The following is a 21042-nucleotide window of genomic DNA, read 5'->3' on the forward strand; positions in this document are numbered from 1 at the left end:
CCACTACAGAACTTCCGACTCAGTAGGTCTGGGATGTAACCTGATAATTTGCATTTCTAACAAAGTCCCTGGTGATGCTGATGCTGCTGGCCCGAACAACACATTTTGAGAACCACTGATCCAAAAGATCAGGCGTAAACTTTTCACCTTAGCATTCAAGGCCCTCCACAAGGTGGCTTCCTTCTACTTTACTGCCCTCATCTTTCACCACCTGCACCGCTCCAATCCTAGTGTCACCATTACCCAAACGCGCCATAGCTGTCATACCTCCACACCTTCGCCCACACTGTCCCTTCTGTGAGAAATTCCTTCCCTCTTTCTCTGCTCAGTTCCAGTGCTACCTCCGTTGAGGTCTAAAACCCAGAAAGGATATTCAAACGGCCACCAAACACATGAAAAAATGTTCTGAGTCACTAGTCATCAGAGCTCCAAATCAAAACCACAGTGAGATACCATTTCACTCCCACTAGGATGCTAAGATAAAAAATAAACAGAAACTAACAAATGTTGGCAAGGATGTAGGGAAACTGGAACCCTTATCCATTGCTGATAGGAATACAAAATGGTACAGCCACTGTGGAAAACAGTGTGGTGGTTCCTCAAAAAACTAAACACAGAACTGCCATACCTGTTGCTATCGAGTCAACTTCAAATCATAGTGACCCTAAAGGACAGAGTAGAACAGCCCCGTAGGGTTTCCAAGGCTGTAAATCTTTACGGAAGCAGACTGCCACATCTTTCTCCTGCTGAGCAGCTAGTGGGTTCAAACTGCTGACCTCTGGGTTAGCAGCTGAGTGCTTCAACCACTGTACCACCAGGACTCCAGAACTACCACATAATCCAGCAACTCCGCTCCTAGGTATATACTCAAAACACTTGAAAGCAGAGACTCAAAAAGAGACTTGTACGCCAATGTTCATTGCAGCACTATTCACAGTGGCCAAAAGGTAGAAACAACCTAATTGCCCATCAACAGATGAATGGATAAACAAAATGTGGTGCATACATACAATGGAATACTACTCAGCCAGTAGGAGAAATGAAGTCTTGATGCATGCTACAGTACAGACGGAGCTGGAAGATACCACGCTGAGTGAAACAAGCCAATCACAAAAAAACAAATCTTGTATGATCTCACTTATATAAAAAGACAAGAAAAGGCAAATATACAGAGACCGAAGTTTATTAGTGGTTACCAGGGGTGGGAGGGAGGGAGAAAAAGGAGGTTAACAGTGACGGGAGAATCAAATTGATCAAGGGTAGGGTTGCACAGCTGATTACTGTAATTGCTGTCAATAAGTTGTCTCACCTATAAAAAGTTGAATTGGCAAAAGTTGTGTGATAGATATATTTACAACAATGACCCCCCCCCACAAAAAAAAAAATAGCCGTTGAGGCTGCTTATGTACAACGAAATACCTCAAGGGATTTGGTTCCTAGGTTCGGAGGTTTAGGGTCATGGTTTCAGGGGGCATCCCAGTTAATTGGCCTAACAACATGCTTAGTGCTTCAGTTCTATCTCCTAGTTCCTTGCGTAGTGCCTGGGGTCTAAAAAGCTTGCAACAGGTCATCCAAAGCACAACAATTGGTCTGTAATCACCTGGAGCAACATAGGAAGGAGAGTCAGGAATAAGAGCAGGATATGGAATGTGTGGCTAATTGTCTCCATGAACAACTGCCCCCTTCATCATGAGACCAGAAGAATTGGATGATACCTGGCTACCATTACAGAACATTTTAATTGAAGATTGCATAGAAGAAGCCTGATCAAAAGGGGGAAATGCAGAAAAGAATTTCACATTCTCATGGACTCTGGACTTCCTGGAGCCATGGAGGGTAGATCAACTCCTAAAACTATTGCCCTGACATAATCTTTTAACCTTAAATCAAAGATATCCCCTGAAGTCATCTTAAAACCAAGTAACAGTTTAGCTTAACTAGTAAAAATGCCTGCCTAAGCATCCTGCTTTTTTAAGAGCTATGTTTATGGAACCAAAGTGATAACAGCAACTTGAAAAATCAGATCAGAACCATACAGGGCAGTGAGTTATGCTAATGGAGGTGGAACAACTCAGAAAAGGAGGATGAGAATGGTTGCACAACTCAAAGAATGTAATCAGTGTCACTAAATTGTACATGTAGAAAACTGTTGATTTGGTGGTGTATGTTTTGCTGTGTATATTCTCAACATCAACAACAAAATAAAATTTGAAGGAAAAAAATGAGGGGATGGCACCTTTAAGGGTCTACAAAGTTACAAACCTAGGCTGTGGGGCAGCTACAAAAGAGGAGGATGAGAAATATTTTTGGCTATAAAAGAATGTACCAGATAAGCATATATCAGCCTCAAGTAACAAGTTCAGAACAGAAAATCCTGGTTTATCTATTTAAACAACCCCCTGACAGTCACAACCCAGCTAAAGAATTGTTCTCTTCTCTATCTGATTTTCCAGCCCTGCTACTTTCTCATGCATGACTTTAGGCAAGTTACTCTTTAGCCTCTTTGTTCCTAGTTTTCTTCTGTAGAATGGGGATAAAGGATCAACCTCAAAGAGTGAAGAGAAAATCACATAATGCAAGCAAACTCATACCAAGAGGCCTAGCACACTGTAAGCTCTCAATAAATGTTAGCCATTTTTTTATTATCAGTTTTTCCAGACTAAGATGGACGAGGAAGAAAAGCCTGGTGATCTACTTTTAAAAATTAGTCAATGAAAATCTTATAGACTACAATGGTCCAATTCCCAACCAATCACTGGGATGGCTTGGGACCTGGCAGTACTTCTTTCTGTTGTGAATGGGGTCTCCACGAGTCAGGAGCCAAAACTCAATGGCAGCTAACAACAACAACAACGCTATTGGTATTATCTTTGGGTCTGGGTAAGTAATGACTTGGCACACAGCTGCAATCAATAACGGGAACAGACACACAATAGGTGTTTTTCTTAACGAGTCCACAATTGACAATCCAATAAATGTTGTATAGATGGATAGGAGAATGAATGGATGGATGGATGAGTGGGTTGATGGGTAGACTGATGGATGGGTGGGTGTATGAAAGAATTCCTTAGTTTACATCAAAAGTGGCTCTGTAAGGCCAGTTTGGCAATACACGTTTAAAAACCTTAATAACTCTACTCCTAAGAATTTATCATAAAGAGGTTCTCAGACAAGAATACAAAAAATTCAAAGATGTCCAACATATAGTTGTTTATAACAACAACAACAAAACAAGCAGCAGTCTAAATGCCCAACCAATAGAGGATGGTACAGTCAGAAAATAGAAATCTACGCCCAGAGAGAGCTGGAGAAAAATATAGAACAAAATTCTAACTCACAAAAAAAGACCAGACTTACCAGCCTGACAGAGACTGGAGAAACCCCAGAAGTATGGCCCCCGGACATCCTTTTAGCTCAGTAACGAAGTCACTCCTGAGGTACACCTTTCAGCCAAAGATTAGACAGGCCCATAAAACAAAAGGAGACTAAAGGGGCACACCAGCCCAGGGGCAAGGGCAAGAAGGCAGGGGGGTACAGGAAAGCTGGTAATAAGGAACCCAAGGTCGAGAAGGGAGTGCTGACATGTCATGGGGTTGGTAACCAATGTCACAAAACAATATGTGTACTAATTGTTTAATGAGAAGCTAGTTTGTTTTGTAAACCTTCATTTAAAGCATAATAATAATGAAAAAAAGAAAGAAAGAAAAGAAAAAGGAAATCTATGGAGCAAAGAAAAAACGAAGAGCAGGCATTTCCTCACTGATGTGGAAAGATGTTCCAAATACATCTTACATTAAAAAAGAGGTAAAGCAACAACAGGTATGGCAGAAGTTCACCTTTTAAAAAACGTGTGTGTGTGTCTGTATAAAACCAAAAACCAAACCCACTGCCATCGAGTCGACTCTGACTCATAGCGATCCTACAGGACAGAGCAGGACTGCCCCATAGAGTTTCCAAGAAGCACCTGGCGGGTTTGAACTGCCAGCCTCTTGGTTAGCAGCTGTAGCACTTAACCACCATGCCACCAGGGTTTCCTGTGTCTGTATATATAACAAAATATACACCAAACGTTATCTGTGATTAGTTATCTCTGGTGGCAAAACTTCGAATGGTTTTAATCTTTTTTTTTTTTTCTGTATGCTCATTTTCCTCTGGTGACCATATATGTAATATTTGTGTAGCATCTTAAAAGAAGAAAAAACAATTAAAGCAGCTCCAAGAATCAAGGAGGAAGGAAACATCTTTTCAGCTTCCTTGGCCTTTGCTGTGTGACCATGAGCTAGGGGCCTACCCTCTCTGTGCCTCTGCTTCCTCCTCAGGAGAAAGGTGATTGCTCTTCCAGCCCTGATAGACTCCTGAGGCTCCTGGAGACAGTGACGAAGAAAGGCTTTGAAAGAGGAAGCTGGTAGTCCGGTGGTGGTGGTGTTATCCCCTGTCCCCCCGTCTAAGACAAGGAGACAGGAGATGCTCAGAGAACCTGAGGGAAGCTGGCCTCTGTCTTGGGGGACAGCCAGTTCTGGTGAATAGAGCTCTGGGTGGGGGTAGCCAGATCGAGTTCTCACTCCCCTTCGCTGTCTTTCAGTTCTCCAACAAACAAGCAAAAAATTAAAACCATCCAAGTTTTTAGCACCAGAGGTAAACTGGGAGTGTATTTTTCTATGCAGGTACATATTGTGTAAGTTCATCTTTAAAAAATGCATATGTATTTCTTTTTTAAAAATACAAAAGGTGAACTTATAACATACCTGTCGAAATGAGAGGGATAAACTTTTACATGGTTTCCTAACTTTCCTTTGATTTTTTAATCCAGCAGGATCCTCTTCTCAAAGGAAATACAGACTTTCCCATTAAGTCAGCAGTTCTGTTCCTAAAAATCAGGCATTTTTTTTTTTTGCAAAGTAAAACAAAAAATCCAAAACCAACCAGCCAGGACTCTATTTCTCATTATTTTAAGTGGGAAAAATTATAAAGCATTACATGTCAACTCCAAACCCTAAACCAATGTCCTAAAATGTAACTAAGGCAATAAAAGCATTCTCTACAAACAATCACAATAGAATATAAAATGCTTAAAACACCACTTCCTGGACACCAAATGATGATTAGGGTTGTTAGCAAACAGTTGCTACATGTGGTAACCTGACTCCGGGGGGGCTCTCAGCTCTAGCAACAGCTGAGGTGCCCAGCCCCTTGGTGACCCTCCATCCTCATTCAAAAGGTCTACATGGGAGGCTGGCCATCTTTCAACTGAGTCTAGAATTAGCTCCAGACTTTTCCTATACATCTTTTTGTTACAAACGTTGTACAGTACATACAATGGTTTGCAATAACCCATGGTACTTTGCGAGGCACATCAAAACGTTGTTATTATGACTATGTTATTATGTTAAAGATGTTTTAGTGTATCTGGAAGTGTTTCTTTAACTTTTTTTAATGCATAGAAAGGTAAACTATACACTATATACTAAGACAAACATTTGACTAACGGACTTTAGATATAAACGGTATCTAACTGCTCTGACTTACATACAAATTTGCCTTAAAGATAGGCTTAGGAACGGAACTCATTCATAATCCGGGGACTGCCTGTACTGAGTTTTGGGGTCATAAGTACGATGTTTTATCTATAAAACACTGGGTGAAAAAAAATTTGGAGAGAGATATATCTTCTGAGGAGTTTGGGTTTATGAACTGAGAGGCATGAACTCGGGGAGGACAACAGTAGGGAAGACATTCTCTGGGGCAGGCTTGTCCTATGGAAACCAGGGGCCACCCCAGAATTCCTCTTCAGAAGTGGTGGTGCAGAGGGGTGGTGCTGAGGTTGGAAGCTGGGGCTTAAAGCTGCATCTGCATCTTGCACATCAAAGGATGAGGTTGCTAATGGAAGAAGGGGTGTTAAAGGTCTCCCCACTTTGGTGCTGCCATTGAAAAGAACAGAATCCCCAAGCAGCAGCAGCAGCAGCAGCAGTAGGGAAGGTGCCACCACTACTGGCAATGACATAGCCAAGAATCCCGAGATCTTACCCGTGCCAGGCGCTGCTGTAAGCACCTAGGAGGAACGAATTCATTTCATCCTCATTAACAACCCCATGAGTCAGTACTATTATTATTCCCACCTTAAGGATGGGGAAACTGAGGCAGACACAAAGAGGTTAAGAACTTCCCCAGGGTTATCCCTTGTTAGTGGCAGAGCTGGGATTCGAACCCAGGCACTATGGCATTAGAGTTCCTGCTCTGAACTCTACACATAAGAGTGAGGAGGCTCTGGGGGACGATGCAGAGGGCAGGGGACACACAGTCCACTTACTTCACCTCCTCGCCCCTGCCCTTGCCTTCAAAGCAAACCCTGAGAAAGAACTGAAGATGTCAGAACTAGGCTCAGGGGCTCTGGACCAACACACACTGGGGCCAAGACGGGATGGAAGGTGCCTTACCCACAGCTTTCCATCATAGTAGTAGGCTCCCAAGAGCTTCACGATGTAGGGGTGGTCGCAGGTGGCCAGGATCTCGATCTCCACGATGTAGTCCTCCAGCTCCTCCTCACTCTTGGTCTCAATTACTTTGGCTGCAGCCAAGGCGCCTGTCTCCTTGTTCTTGGCCTGCAAAGCAGAGATGGGAGAGGTCAACAAGGCACACTCAGTAGGAAAGTGGCCCTTGGAAGCCTACTCAGAGAGTCCAGCATGAGATAAGGGGTGTGAAAATGGAAGCCAGTGTCCAGAGGGGAACCAAGGAGGTGAACCAGGAGATACTTGTTCCTAAAAATGGCCAGTGCTGTGCATCATACCAGCACAGTCAAGCAAACACAGAAACAATGTTCTGTATTTGGAAAAAAAAAAGTGTGATACACCCATACTATGGAATAAATAAAATTAGAAGAACAGGATAGCTCTACAAATATTGTTGTCAGCCCCTAACTTGTGACACCCCCACACAGAACAGAACCAAACACTGCCTGGGGTCCTGCGACAACCCTGTGATCAGTTGTGGATTGGACCATTGTGATCCACAGGGTTTTAACTGCCTGATATTTGGAAGTAGATTGCCAGGCCTTTCTTCTTAGTCAATCTTAGTCTGGAAGCTCCGCTGAAACCTGTTTAACATCATAGCAACACACAAACCTCTACTAACAGGTGGCGGCTGCGCATGAGGTGCACTGGCTGGGAATCAAACCCAGGTCTCCTGTGTGAAAAGTGAGGATTCTATCACTGAAGAAAATTTGTTGAAGTTGTTGAGTAAAAAAATACAGATCACTGAACAATAAAAGTGGTACAATAATTCTTACACTTTTGCCAGTGTTCACATGTGTATGTAAATGAATGAAAACCTCTGGAAAGATATACCTCCATCCTTACAGGAGGCTGGGGAGGGGCCTGAGATGAGGGATTCAAATGGCACTTTCACTCCCTGTATTAAACAATTTTAATAGGAATATTTCCATGTATTTATTTGCATCATTTCACATACATTTTTTAAAAAATGAAAAAAGCCATTTTAAGTAAGTGTCTACCAGTTACAGTGGAATTGCTTCCTAGATGCCTTCCCCCTGGGCAAAGCAACTGCTTCTTGCTTCTTACTTGATGAAAAAGAGAGAGAAATGACCATATAAATGGTGCAAGCAATTCCACACGATGAGCTGGGGTCCAGGAAATGGGAGATTAGAACTGCAGGTAGTTCCTTCCCATGGTCCTGCTAGCCTCTAGGAGTTAGCATCTCCCCTACCACTGCAGGGGGTTCCAGTGTTTAAAAATAACACTTTCTCCTATAACATGGATCCCAAAGTGAGCTGCTTCACCTGGAGTCTTTGTACAGCAACCTACTGCAATAACACCCATTGCCTTCGAGTCGATTCCGACTCACGGTGACCCATGTGCTACAGAGTAGAACTGCTCCATAGGGTTTCCTAGGTTGTGATCTTTACAGGAGCAAATCGCCAGACCTTTCTTCCATGGTACCACTGGGTGAGTTCAAACCACCAATCTTTAGGTTAGCTGTTGTTGTGTGCCATGGAGTCGATACAGTTGATTCTAACTCATAGCAACCACATGTGACAGAGTAGAACTGCCCCATAGGGTTTCCTAGGCTGTAATCTTCATGAGAGCAGATCGCCAGGTCCTTCCACAGAGCAACTGGTGGGTTTGAACCACAGACCTAGGCTGTAATCTTTACGGGAGCGAATCATCAGGTCTTTTCTCCCTTGGAGCAACTGATGGATTTGAACCACAGACCTTTCAGTCAGCAGCCCAGTGCTTAACCATTGTGCCACCAGGGGTCCTTTTAGGTTAATAGTCAAGTGCAAACCATCTGAGCCACCCAAGGACCTAGCCTATTGCAAAGCTCAGGGAAAACGGACTATGCGGGACTCAAGGAGACTCAGTGTGTTGCTTCCCACTGTGGCTCCTTCCTAAGAAATTTTCAAGGGCAACATTGACCACGCTCTTGCCTTACACAATGACTTTGTACCACACTCCCCAGGAAATGCCAATGGCTAAGTTACTCCGGTGTGTCTGGGGGTCCATGCTGGACAAAGAGCATTCTCATCCTCTCAAAGGACCCCCACAGTAACCAACACCACACCAATTCCTCCATCCTAGAGGTGAGGAAAACTGAGGAAGCCCAGGAAGAAAGGCTTGGTGATCTACTTCCAAAAATTAACCAATGAAAACCCTGTGGATCACAGAATATTGTCTGAGACTTGGACTCACTTATTTTGGACACATCATCAGGAGGAATCAATCACTGAAAGAGGATATCGTATTTGGTAAAATGGAGGGCCAGCGAAGGTGAAAGAGACCCTCAATGAGATGGACTGACGTAGTAGCTGCAACAATGGATTCAAACATACCAATAATGGTGAAGATGGTGCGGACTGGTCAATGTTCTGTTCTGCTGTACATGGGATTGCTGTGAGTCAGCGGTGACTTGACAGCAGCTAACAATAACAACAGGTGAGGAAGTCAAGGCTTAGAAGGGAGGTGTGAAGGAACAAAGGTAGTGGCAGGAGAATCTGAATCCGGGTTTTCTAACTTCAAATATTCTATGCACTTGCCACTCCTGTACAAGGCTGCCCTATAATCTCCAGAATTTAGAAGCTTCTAGATCAAGTGGCTCAGTGGTTAAGAGCTCAGCTACTAACCAATAGGTCAGCAGCTTGAATCCACCAGCTGCTCCTTGGAAACCCTATGGGGCAGGTGTACTCTGTCCTACAGGGTCGCTATGAATCGGAATCAACTCAGTGGGTTTTTGTTTGGTTTGGTTTTTTGGGTTTTTTTTTTTTTTTTTGGTAGAGCAGGTTTCAGCAGAGCTTACAGATTAAGATGGACCGGGAAGACAAGCCTGACTACTTCTGAAAATCAGCCAATGAAAACCCTATGGCTCACAACAGTCCAATCTGCAACCAATCACGGGGATGTACAGGATCGGGCTGCATTTTGTTTCATTGTGCCTGGGGCCCACATGAATTGGGGGCCTGTGCCACTGCGGCTAACAACAACAGACCAGATAAGCTGCCAACATACACTTAAGAGTGCTGATGCCTGGACCTACACAGGGCACCCACGATCAGAGACAGAGTGGCCATTCCTGGCCTCACAGAGCTCAAGGTTTAGCTGGAGAGACAGACCCCGATACTGACTGAGACAGCATGCTCATGATGGAAGCTGTGGGAGCTGGGAGGGGGCACCTTATCTCATGGGGGTAGGGAACAGGGAGCCTTCTGGAAGGAAGTGATGCTGGGAGAGTGATGCAAATAGGTGATTCTTTACGTTCATTTCCTCTTTAAATCTATAAATGTATTCTCTGTTTAGGTAAATGTTTGTTAATTGAGCTGCAAAGTCCCCAGGGCCCCACTTCTGTGACAACAACAGTTTCCAGTTAGTCAAGGGCTCACTCCGCACAGCGCCCTGGTCTTCCTTCTTTCATTTGAATTCATTGATCTTCTCAACAACCCCCAGATGCAGGCGCTGTTGCTACCTCACCTATAGATGGGGCGACTGAGGCAGGCCCACCTAGCGAGGCAGGTAGCAGGGCTGGATTTGGGGCGCTGGCAGTCAGCTCCCAGGTCCGCTAGCTTGGAAGCCTCTTTCTTGCTCCATCCAAGTCCCTTCCAAGCCAGAGTCTATGAAACCTCCCACATCTAGCCCAGAAGCCAAGATCAGGGGAGGGACATTCCCTGGGGCCAGTCCTTATCGTAGAATTCACCCTGCTCACTCCAAGAGGTCTTCCCCTCAAACTCAGTCTGAAAGCTTATTCAGAGGGCCTTAGAAGCCCATCAATTTCTCAATGAGGGTCGCGCACATGCGCTCTCTTTCTCTCACGCGCGCACACAGACACTCACATTTAACTGATTACGTACCTGCCTTTTCCTATCTTGTAAAAATGATTTTTTTTTCTGTCTCCAACAGACAGAGGACCGTCAAAAATAAAACACTTTTCTGAAGGTTCTGTTGTGTATATTTTTACAAAAAAAAAAAAAAAATACTGAGAAACAGGAGATAAGGATGCATACGTGGAAACATTATTGGTTTTCTGATTTCCAAAAAAAAGCATCTTTCACCTTTGTATACTGCTGTTCACCAACCCAGACTCCTCCTTTTGGTCACCACCCCGATTCCTCTCCAAACTCAGAAGAAGGTTCAGGCTTGCTCTCCTCCTTTGAGGAAAGGAAGGTAAAGGGGACAGAGGGTAAGCCAGAGCTAGGGTCAGGTGAACAAGGCAACCACCTTGGCCACGCTGTCCCTAGCCCCAGCCAGAGCAGCACAGCAGGCAGATAAGCTAGGCAAAGACCATCCCTGCCCTTCCATGCCTGAGAGCTAGGGAAGAAGGTTGCATGCCACCTTTTCCTGGGTTTCCTGAAAAGGGCCATTTTCCCCTGGAGGTGAGGGAGGCCTGGGCAGGAACCATTTTCCAGAAGTACACAAGACCTGCCTTGCCCACAACCTGAAGGGCAGCACTGACCATAGGCCAGGCTCCCGGGGAGTGCCAGCATCACGCCAGTGTCAACAGTGAAGAGCCAGCTGCCCAGCCCTTGCTCAGATTTCACAGGAACCAAAGCCTGCCAGAATCGGGTGAGTAGAAAATGTGGACCAGACAGTGACTTGGCCAGTATTACATTCTTGAACGGCCTGGTTAAGGCAGCAATCCATCACCTTGAAGCCATAGAGGAAGTTCATAATCGCTGTTGATAAAAGCAGCTAACCCTGACGGAGCCCTCGAGGTATGCTAGGCCTTACAAGGCATTTCTTGTTTCTTCCTGGATCCAGCTCTTGGAGACAAATATTATCATGCCCGATTTACAGATGAAAGGTCCCTGGGTAGCATAAGTGGTTTGTACTCCATGACTAACCCAAGAGCTGGGGGTCTGAACCCATCCAGTGGCACCATGGGAGAAAAGCCTGCCAATCTGCTTCCTTAAAGATTATAGCCAAGAAAACCCTACGGAGCAGCTCCACTGTGTAACACACTGGGTTCCACGAGTCAGAACTGACTCAGTGACAGTGGGTTTGGGTTTTTTGTTTTTATTTTACAGATGAGAAACTGAGATTCAGAGAGGCCAGGAGACTTGCCTCAGGTCACACAGCCAGTGAATGGTAAAGGCTGGATCCAAACACAAGCCTGCCTGACTCAAAGAGCCTGAGCTCCAAATCACTTCCCAACAGCCACTTCTTGGCCAGCGCCTGGCAGCCCCTGCTCTTCTCCCTTGTTAAAGATAATGATAACCACACCGAATAGCAACCACTCACACTGGTGAAGCGCTTGGCAGTTGCAGGGTGCTCAGCTGCCATAATTTTATCGAACCACAAGCCATTAGGCAGCTGTTATCTATCATGCCCATTTCCCAAATGAGAAGACCAAGGTTCATAGAAGTATCAAGACCCAACCAGGACAATGAGCTGCAGAAGGCTCCTGATGCCCAGTCCAGTGTTCTCTTCACTACACTGGGCTGCCAGGAATCGGCTTATTCCCTATTCATTCATTCACGCACTCATTCACTCAACCATTATTTTGTTGTTAGTTACTACAGAGTCAGCTCTAATTCAGAACGACCCCATGTACACCAGAAAGAAGTGTTCCCATTTCTTGAGCCGGTCCTGTGCCGTTTTCACGATCACTGGTATGCTCAAGTCCTTTGTTGCAGCCACTGTGCCTTTTGGGTGCCTTCCAACCTTGAGAGGACATCTTCCAGCACTGTATTAAACAGTATTCTGTTGTGATCCATAGGATTTTCACTGGCTAATTTTCAGAAGCAGATTGCCAGGCCTTTCTTCCTAGTCTGTCTTCATCTGGAAGCTCCACTGAAGCCTGTCCACCATGGGTGATCCTGCTAGTATGTGAAATACCATTGGCATAGCTTCCAGCATCACAGCAACATGAAAGCCAGCACAGTGTAACATTGACAGATGGGTGGTGGCAACCATTATTTACTGAGCCCATATTATGTGAGGCACTTTTCTAGTGAACAAGACGAACAGTTCCTGCCAAGAGGGAGAATTTGCCTGTATGAATCCTTACCTTTCCATAATGTAACGTACCCTTCCCTGATCTTCCTTCAGCTGAACCAACCCAACCTCATTCTCAGTCCCTATAGGACAGCGGAGCTACTTCTACCACCAGATCTAGAAATGAGAGGTGGCTCATCCTGGCTGATCAGAGCGCTGTATTCCCTTTGGCCACAGTGACTGGTTCAGGGATAGCCATGTGATCAAGTCAGCCAATGAAATCACCAACAGAACTTTTGCTAAGACCACTGAGATGGTGACCAGCCCTCCTCTACTGCTAGCCTCCAGTAGGGAGGCACCTGCCTGGGAGCTGCTGGCAGCCATTATACCATCAAAGCAAACAAACAAACAAACAAAACCCATTGCTGTAGAGTCAATTCTGACTAATAGTGACCCTACAGGACAGAACAGAACTGCCCCATAGGGCTCCCAAGGAGCAGCTGCTGGATTCGAGCTGCCAACCTTTCAGTTAGCAGCTGAGCTCTTACTCACTGCACCACCGGGACTGCTCATACTACCAGCCAAACAAAACCCATTGCCGTCGAGTCAATTCTGACTCATAATGACCCTATAGGACAGAGCAAAACTGCCCCATAGACTTTCCAGGGAGCACCTGGTAGATTCGAACTGCCAACCTTTTGGTTAGCAGCCGTAGCTCTTAACTACTACGCCACCAGGGTTTCCTCACACCTCCAAGGGAAGTCTAAAAATGAATCCGGCTCAGAAGCAGTAGAACAAGAGAGAGCACAAGAAGACACAGTTTGACCCCCTCAATTACCAGTAATTTTTACAATTCTGTGAAGAAGGTACTACTGGGGCCACATTTTATACATACAAGGAGTCCCTGGGTGGTACAAACAGTTAACGTGCCTGGCTGCTAACCGAAAGGCTGGTGGTTCTAATCAGAGGCATCTCAGAAGAAAAATCAGCCATTGAAAACCCTACAAAGCATAGTTCTACTCTGACACACATGGAATTGGCATGAGTCGGATTAATTCCATGGCAATTTTTTTTTTTTTTTAAATAAGAAAACTGATGCTCACAGAGGTGAAGTCACTTGCCCAGGGTCACATAGCAGATAAATTACAGGGGTAGGATTTTGATTCAGATCTGTGCATCCTTCAAATTCCATGTACCTAACCACCTTGCCATAAACAAAAAACAAACCCATTGCCATCTCATAGCGACCCTACATGACAGAGTAGAGCTGCCCTGTAGTTTCCAAGGAGTGGCTGGTGGATTCAAACTGTAGACCTTTTCGGTTAGTTGCTGTAGCTTTTAACCAATGCATCACCAAGGGTACCCAGGAAGGCACAGGTCCTGCCTGGGCCTCAGTTTCTCCCTCTGTGTAGTAGGAGGGTGGGAAAATGAAGCTCTTAGCTCTCTCCATGCTCTGATGTGAGGGCATCTTGGGGAGGAGGTAGGTCCTGGAAAGCTATGGGTGGGCCAAGTAGACAGGGCACGTGAGAGTCGACAGGCAAGGAGTGACATAAAGAACAAGTGGCTGTCTGTAGTCCCTGACATCTGTCTCTCCCACAGGCCGAGGCAAGGCCAGGTCCAGCGAAGGGTGGGGGAGTCCGGCCCGCCCTGCACTGCTGGCCAGCAGTGACTAACGCCTCAACCCACACCCTCAAGAGCTGACACACAGTGGTCACTTGTGTTTTCTGGCCTCTGTGGGAACAATCCTCCCCCTTGTGCCCACACAGGGCCCAGCCAGGAGGAGGTGGGGACAACCCCCCAGCCAGGAACCCTGCCCCACCCAAGGGGCCCACCCAGCCCAGTCAGTGGCTGGGGGCTCCTCGATGGCAGCCAGCAGGGAACAGCCTCCAGGTCCTCCCCTTTCCTCCTGGCTGCCAGCAGATGGCTGTGTCCCTCCCTCCTCCTCCTGGGAAACAGCCGAAATCACAGAGCCTAGAAAACAGGAAGAACTTTAGCTACCACCCCAAACCCCTACTCCCCAGGCCTCACTCTACAGATGAGGAAACTGAGTCCACAGAGGTGAACACAGAGACCAGGGTCCAATCTGTGACAGCTGTCTCATCTGTAAAACAGAAGAACAACACCTGCCTCAAGAAGAATAAACGAGAACACAAGGGCAGAGGGCCTGAGAGGCCTGTCCATAGGACACTACCTACCTCAGGACTGACAGCCAGTGGAGCTGCCTGGAAATGAATCCTCAGCAGGGCGGCAGGGGCCCTAGCCACCTTCCATTCCCCCTTGTGGAGTCAAACTCCATTTCCTTCAGGAACCACCTTTCCCTCACTCTCAGTCCAAAGGATTCACGAAGGCCTGAACCCACTCCAGCTCCGGGCACACGGCCCAGCCCCAGCTGATCTGAGTACTGGCTTCAGTCAGAGTCACTGATTCAGGGGTGGGCATGTGGCCCAAGCCAGGCCAAGAGGGGTTACCTGGGTGGTTATTTTGTTTGTTTTGTATTTTTGCTGAAGCTTTCAGGAAAGACGCTTTTTCCTTCTCTCCCATCACCACCACCGGTTGCCGTCGAGTCATGTCGACCCCATGTGTGTCAGAGTAGAACTGTGCTCCACAGGGTTTTCAACGGCTGATTTTTAGGAAGTAGATTGCCAAACCTTTCTTCCTAGTCTGTCTTAGTCTGGAAGCACTGCTGAAACTTGCCCACCATGGGCGACCCCGCCGGTATTTGAAATACTGGTGGCATAGCTTCCAGCATCATAGAAACACACAAGCCACCACAATACAAAAAACTGACAGACGAAGTGTAGTCACCAAGGTAAGGGAGCATCTAAAACTCACCTGAATATGCCAGACCCAGCCTCAGAAACATAGTTCTTTTTCTAGGAAGGAAAAGACACCGTGTAAAGAGTGGTTACAGAAAGCTTACCAGGCAATCATTGAGGTCTCCTAGCAACCTGGCTGGGCAGCCGAGTGTGAGGGAAGGCTCCCAGCTGACCTGTCAAATGAATAGCCTGGTCGTGTGGGCCAGTGCCAAAGAATGGAGCAGTCAATGCTAAAGGTTTCAATTTCCCCATCCTCTTTCTTTTGGACAGCTCTGCCAGGCATGTGTCAAACATAGCTCGGGCCACTGGAACCAAGCAGAGAACGGGAACCAAGGAGGGGCTTGGTCTGCTTCCCACAGAATATGCAGCTGTGGTGTCCCTAACGGAACACACTGAATCTTTGCATGCTGACAACTGCTGCCAATCGCGGGAAAGGCTTCTGACCCTATTAAGGAGAGAGGAAATCTGGCCAGAGGGGTCTGGGGTCACAGCAGAGCCAGCTACGTGCAGGTGAAGGGCCCAGCATGAATTTCAAGAGGGTGGTCTGAGGGCTGCACACACAGCCAGAGTGGGCGGCCAATGTGGGCTTGAGTTCAAGACTCCACTAACGCCCCTGGCTGGCACGCATGAGCCAGTCTAGGAGTGGAGCTGTATGTACATGGGCTGGCTTTCCAGAGGCTTGGGTCACTGTGGGTCTCAGGATGAAAAAGGCTGGCGAGGCCTCCTGCGGTCTCTCAGGCAGGGTGGTGAGCACCCTGCCTTTCTCCAGCATAGACGTGCTTGCCACCTCCTCCTACTGGAAAGAAAAATGAACGCCCAGGTAGAGAAAGCGGCCTGTCCCAGGTCACATAGCTAGGTAGTGGCAGCAAGACTCGAACTCAGGTCTGGCTCTCTGCCCAGTGCTTTATCCCCCTCAGCAGTCTCCTGGAGTAACATCTTCAGGGGTCTCCTGTCCAGTTGCTCTGTATGCCAATCCTTCCTCCCCACCTCATCCTTCCGTTGCCTCCAACAAGAAATCCCCTATGACAAACCTTCAATGGCTCCTCGCTTCTGACAAGACAAAGTCCCAAACACCTAGGCAGTATTCACAGCTCTCATGATCTGCCCCTGCCCACTTTTACAGGATTCCGCCACTCTCCTGTACTCAGCCCATGCTACGGCCAGGCCACCAGACTTCCCACTTCCATGTCTTTCTTCATGCTCTGTCTTTCACCTGGAGTGTCTTTCTCATAGCTGGATTTAACCATCCCACGAAGTCTAACTCAGTCACAGCCTGCTCCATGAAGCCTCCCCCAGAATCCTACCCCATACCTTATTAAGAATTTCTTTATACCCTATTAAGGCTTTCATCACAGACTGCCTGGTGCCATAGTCATGGGTGTTCACAGCCTCTCTCTCTCCCTCTGCCCAGGCTGTGAGCTCCTGTAAGGCTAAGCCACGTCTGATTTACCTTAGTCTTTTTTTTTTTTTTATCCCACAGATCCTGGCATAGAGCAGCCAGTGGAAGAATGGAAGGGCAGAAGCGTGGGTGGACAGGAAGATAGAAGATTGGATGATGTCTTAGTTATCTAGTGTTGCTATAACAGAAATACCACAAATGGATGGCTTTACCAAAGAGAAATTTATTTCTTCACAGTAAAGTAGGCAAAAAGTCCAAAGTTGGGGCTTCGGCTCCAGGGGAACGCTTTCTCCCTCTGTCCACCTTCTCATCAATCTTCCCCTGGACTAGAAGCTTCTCGATGCAGGGACCCCGGGTCCAAAGGACGCGCTGTGTTCCCGGTGCCTCTTTGTTGGTGGTATGCGGTCCCCCTGTCTCTCTGCCCTCTTCTTTCTTTTATATCTCAAGAGACTGCCTCAAGACACAATCCAATCTTGTAGATTGAGTCCTGCCTCACTAACACAACTGCCGCCCATCCTCCCTCATTAACATCTTAGAGGCAGAATTTACAAGATAAGGGAAAACCACAAAATACCAGGAATCATGCCCCAGCCAAACTAATACACACATTCTTGGGAGGACATAATTCAATAATGACATCCTACCTTTTGGCCCCCTAAAAATCACATCCTTGCAATATGCAAAACATATTCACCCCATCATATCATAGCATACGTCTTAACTCCAAGTCCAAAATTTAAAAATTCCTAGTCATCTATGAAATCTAGAATACAAATTATCTGCTTCCAAAGGTATAACAGCAGAACAGGCACAAGCTAGACATTTCCATTACAAATGGGAGAAACTGGAAAAAAGAAGGGATAACAGGCACCAAGCAAGTCAGAACACATTACATCAGCCCTCAAGGCTTTGAAAATAATCCTCTGTTCTCTGAGACAATTTACACAATGGCCCTGCCCTCCAGACTCTAGGTATTGGCCACACTCTCCAGATTCTGAGTGGAGGCCCCTCAACCCTGGGCTTCAGCTCCGCCTTTCAGGCCCACTGGGATAGCAACTCTGCTCCCTCGGCTTTAGAGGCAGCATTCTCCTAGTCCATCTGAGTGGTGACTCCACCCTTAGAAACATCAGAGGCCACGGCTCCACCCTTTGGAACCCCTGAGGTCATGGACATACCTTTTGAGTCTGAGGCAACCTGGCTTTTTGTGTTCTTTGTATCTTCAGCTTCTGCTTCCTGGTTTCTTGGCCTCTCAGCTTTTCGAGCCTCACACCAGCACCTTCCCTGCTTGGACAAGTGTTTCAAAGCTCTGTAGCTACACTGGTAAGTGCCTAGAGGCACCCCACTCCACCAGAAAGCCTCCTGTACACCGGCACTCAGATCTCTCACTCCATGCGTTGGCTCCAGCACTGTCTGGTGCTGGTCTCCTGGTTCTGCTGCTCCCAGTTCCCTGTTCCTGCTGGTCCTCTGCTGCTGTTTCTCACCATCCGTACCTTCTCCAGTGTTAACAGTTCTCCTCACTTCCTTCTGAGTCTTCTCCACTCACAGTTTCAAAACTGCTTCCACATTTTAGGTGTTAAACAAGAACAGCACCCCACTATCTCAGTACCAAATTCTTAGTTATCTAGTGCTGCTATAACGGAAATATCATAAGTGAATGGCTTTAGCAAAGAGAAATTTATTTCTTCACAGTAAAGTAGGCAAAAAGTCCAAATTTGGGGCTTCGGCTCCAGGGGAAGGCTCTCTCTCTCTCTCTGCCGGCCTTCTCATCAATTTTCCCCCAGACTAGAAGCTTCTCTGCACAAGTACCCTGGGTCCAAAGGACGCACTCTGGTCTGGCACTGCTTTCTTGGTGGTATGAGGTCCCCCGTCTCTCTGCTTGCTTCTTTTTTTTATATCTCAAGAGACTGCCTCAAGGCACAGTCCAATCTTGTAGATTGAGTCCTGCCTCACTAACACAACTGCCGCCCATCCTCCCTCATTAACATCATAGAGGCAGGATTTACAACATATAGGAAAATCACACAATACCAGGAATCATGACCAGCCAAACTGATACAAACATTTTTGGGGGGACATAATTCAATCCATGACAGATGGGTAGGTAGGATGATTGGTGAATGGATGGAGGGGTGGGTGGCAGGGTAGATGAGTGGATAGATGGACGGGAAGGTGGGTGAGTGGGTTGATGGATGGATGCATAAATAGATAGGCAGAGAAATGAATGGGTGGATGAGTGAATGGGTAAATAAAGGGTATATGGATGGATGGGTAAATGGGAGAGAGGCTGGGTGGATGGCTGGGTAGATGGATGGGAAGATGGGTGAGTGGGTTGGTGGACAAATGGGTGGGAAGATGAATGGGAAGGGTAAATGGGTAAATGGAAGGGTAGATAGATGGATACGTAAATGAGACAGAAATTGGGTGGGTGGTTGGGTAGATGGACGGATGGTGAATGGATGGATAGATGGGTGGTTGGAGGATGAATGACTGGATGTGAGAATAGATTTATGTGGGGAGGGGAGGGTATGTCCAGGCAGTGACAATCATCAAACCTCTTTTCCCAAAAGGCACTTCAGGCAACCTTGTTCTATGAACACCAGCCTCGATCCTTCCCTCAATACTGTAGCCAAGAAAGTTATTTTTTCAGGTACCTACTGGGGTTCCTGTACCATCCAATGTCCCATCTTGGCAGATTTAGAAATGAACAGATTTCCATCAAGTGATTTGTGGAATAGAAATAGCACAGGATTTGAAATAAAAAGACCTAGGTTTAAGTCCTGACTCTAATACTTACCAGCTATGTGCCCTTGGGAGAGCCAGGAAACTAGGCCTTAGTTTCCTGATGGAGATGTGGACAATTCCAAAGACATACGAGAAAGCTACAAACCACCATGGGTCAGTCCATTGACAATTTGTTGTTACTATTCTCCCTTGGGCTATGTTTTCTTTTTTTTTAAAAAAAAAAACAAAACCCAAAACGATCCCCATTTTGTTCACCAATATGTCTATTTACTCGGTCTGGTCAGAGGATAGTCTTAGTAAGTATTTTTAAACATTTAATGAATGAATTGGCATTTATGCCACCCTGCACAGACAGAAACAAACCTCGCCACATAAGAGAAGAAAAGGGTGACAAGAAGTCAATCTCCTCCCCACCATATTTAGGTTTCTGAATCTCTAGCTGCTCTCGAGTTTTGAAAGATGGCAGGCACCTCTTTACCTTGGAGAAGCCAATGTTTTTGACGGAGGCCAGGTTGCTCATAGTTAACCAGTCCTGCCAAGTACAGAGAAACCACTTCCAGATCGATAATCCCCGTGCCAAGTTTCAGCTCAACGACAACCGAGACAGGTGCATTTCAGAACAAGTGACACTTAAGGATGGCAAAGATAACGAAGCACAAAAGCAGAGGAGCAACATGGCTTCCAGAGCCGCACATTTAATACTCTGTCCCTTGAGGCAGAGAAGCCTGCTGAGCATTTCTGGCACAGGTGAGCTGCAAAAGCCTTTCTGGGCCAGTGAATACAAAACTAAACCCAAAGAGGACTGGCCCCAAGGATCCCAAGCTGTGGTCTTGGCCGAAAACCGGGGCAACCTGTCTAATTTGGCGGGGGATGTGGGAGCCTTCAGATCTCAGCTCTTCAAAAGTGATGGGAAATCCAACCCACATATCCCTGATAAAGGAGATCGTGAAGATGACTGCGGGCTCCACCTCCTTGGGGCCTTGGTTCTGAGTGTTCCCAGGCTCCTGCATGCCCAGATTGGGACTGGGAGAGAATTCAGTGCTGAGTTATGGGGGTGGTTGTAGTCAACCAAAGGTCCCTGTGTGCTGCAAAAAAGTTACACTTGGTTACTTACTAATCTGAAGGTTGGCAATTCAAACTCACCCAGCGGCACCACAGAAGGCCTGGCAATCTGCTTCCGTAAAGATTACAGCCAAGAAAACCTACGAAGCACAGTTCTACTCTAGAACACATGGGGTGGTCAAGAGTCAGAATTGACTTGATGGCAACAGGTTTGGTTTTTGGTTTTGTAGTCAACAAGGTGGGCCAAGGACTCTGAGCAGAAAGGAAGAGAGGAAGGAAAAATACCTACCAAGGGCCTCGTTTGTCTCCCCCTCCAATCAGGCACCTTGTAAACTTTATCTTACTTAATCTCCACCACAACCTTAGGAAATGTGTCCTCTTATCAGTCTGGTTTTCCAGACAGTCCCAAAACTCAGTGGGGTTAAGGGTGACCCCAATTTTTGGGTAACCAGTACTTTTTGTCCTGTTTTTTATTATTCAAAAAGTAAAACAGGAGCCCTGAGTGGTGCAAACAGTTAAGCGTTCAGCTACTAACTGAAAGGTGGTAGTTCAAATCCACTCAGTGGTGCCTTTGAAGAGAGGCTTGGTG

The 21042-nt window shown here is 46.5% G+C and overlaps 1 protein-coding gene across 1 annotated transcript in view; it reads right to left on the minus strand.

Moving 5' to 3' along the window:
- The window catches only part of STK10 (serine/threonine kinase 10), a 162216-nt gene that overhangs the window by 124458 nt on the left and 16716 nt on the right, over positions 1 to 21042 (minus strand). The window contains exon 2 of the mRNA XM_049874319.1: positions 6435 to 6599. Coding sequence (XP_049730276.1) covers positions 6435 to 6599 — 165 coding nt within the window. The remainder of the gene's footprint in view (positions 1 to 6434; positions 6600 to 21042) is intronic.

Source organism: Elephas maximus, chromosome 2 (assembly GCF_024166365.1).
Source record: "Elephas maximus indicus isolate mEleMax1 chromosome 2, mEleMax1 primary haplotype, whole genome shotgun sequence".
Lineage (NCBI taxonomy): Eukaryota > Metazoa > Chordata > Mammalia > Proboscidea > Elephantidae > Elephas > Elephas maximus.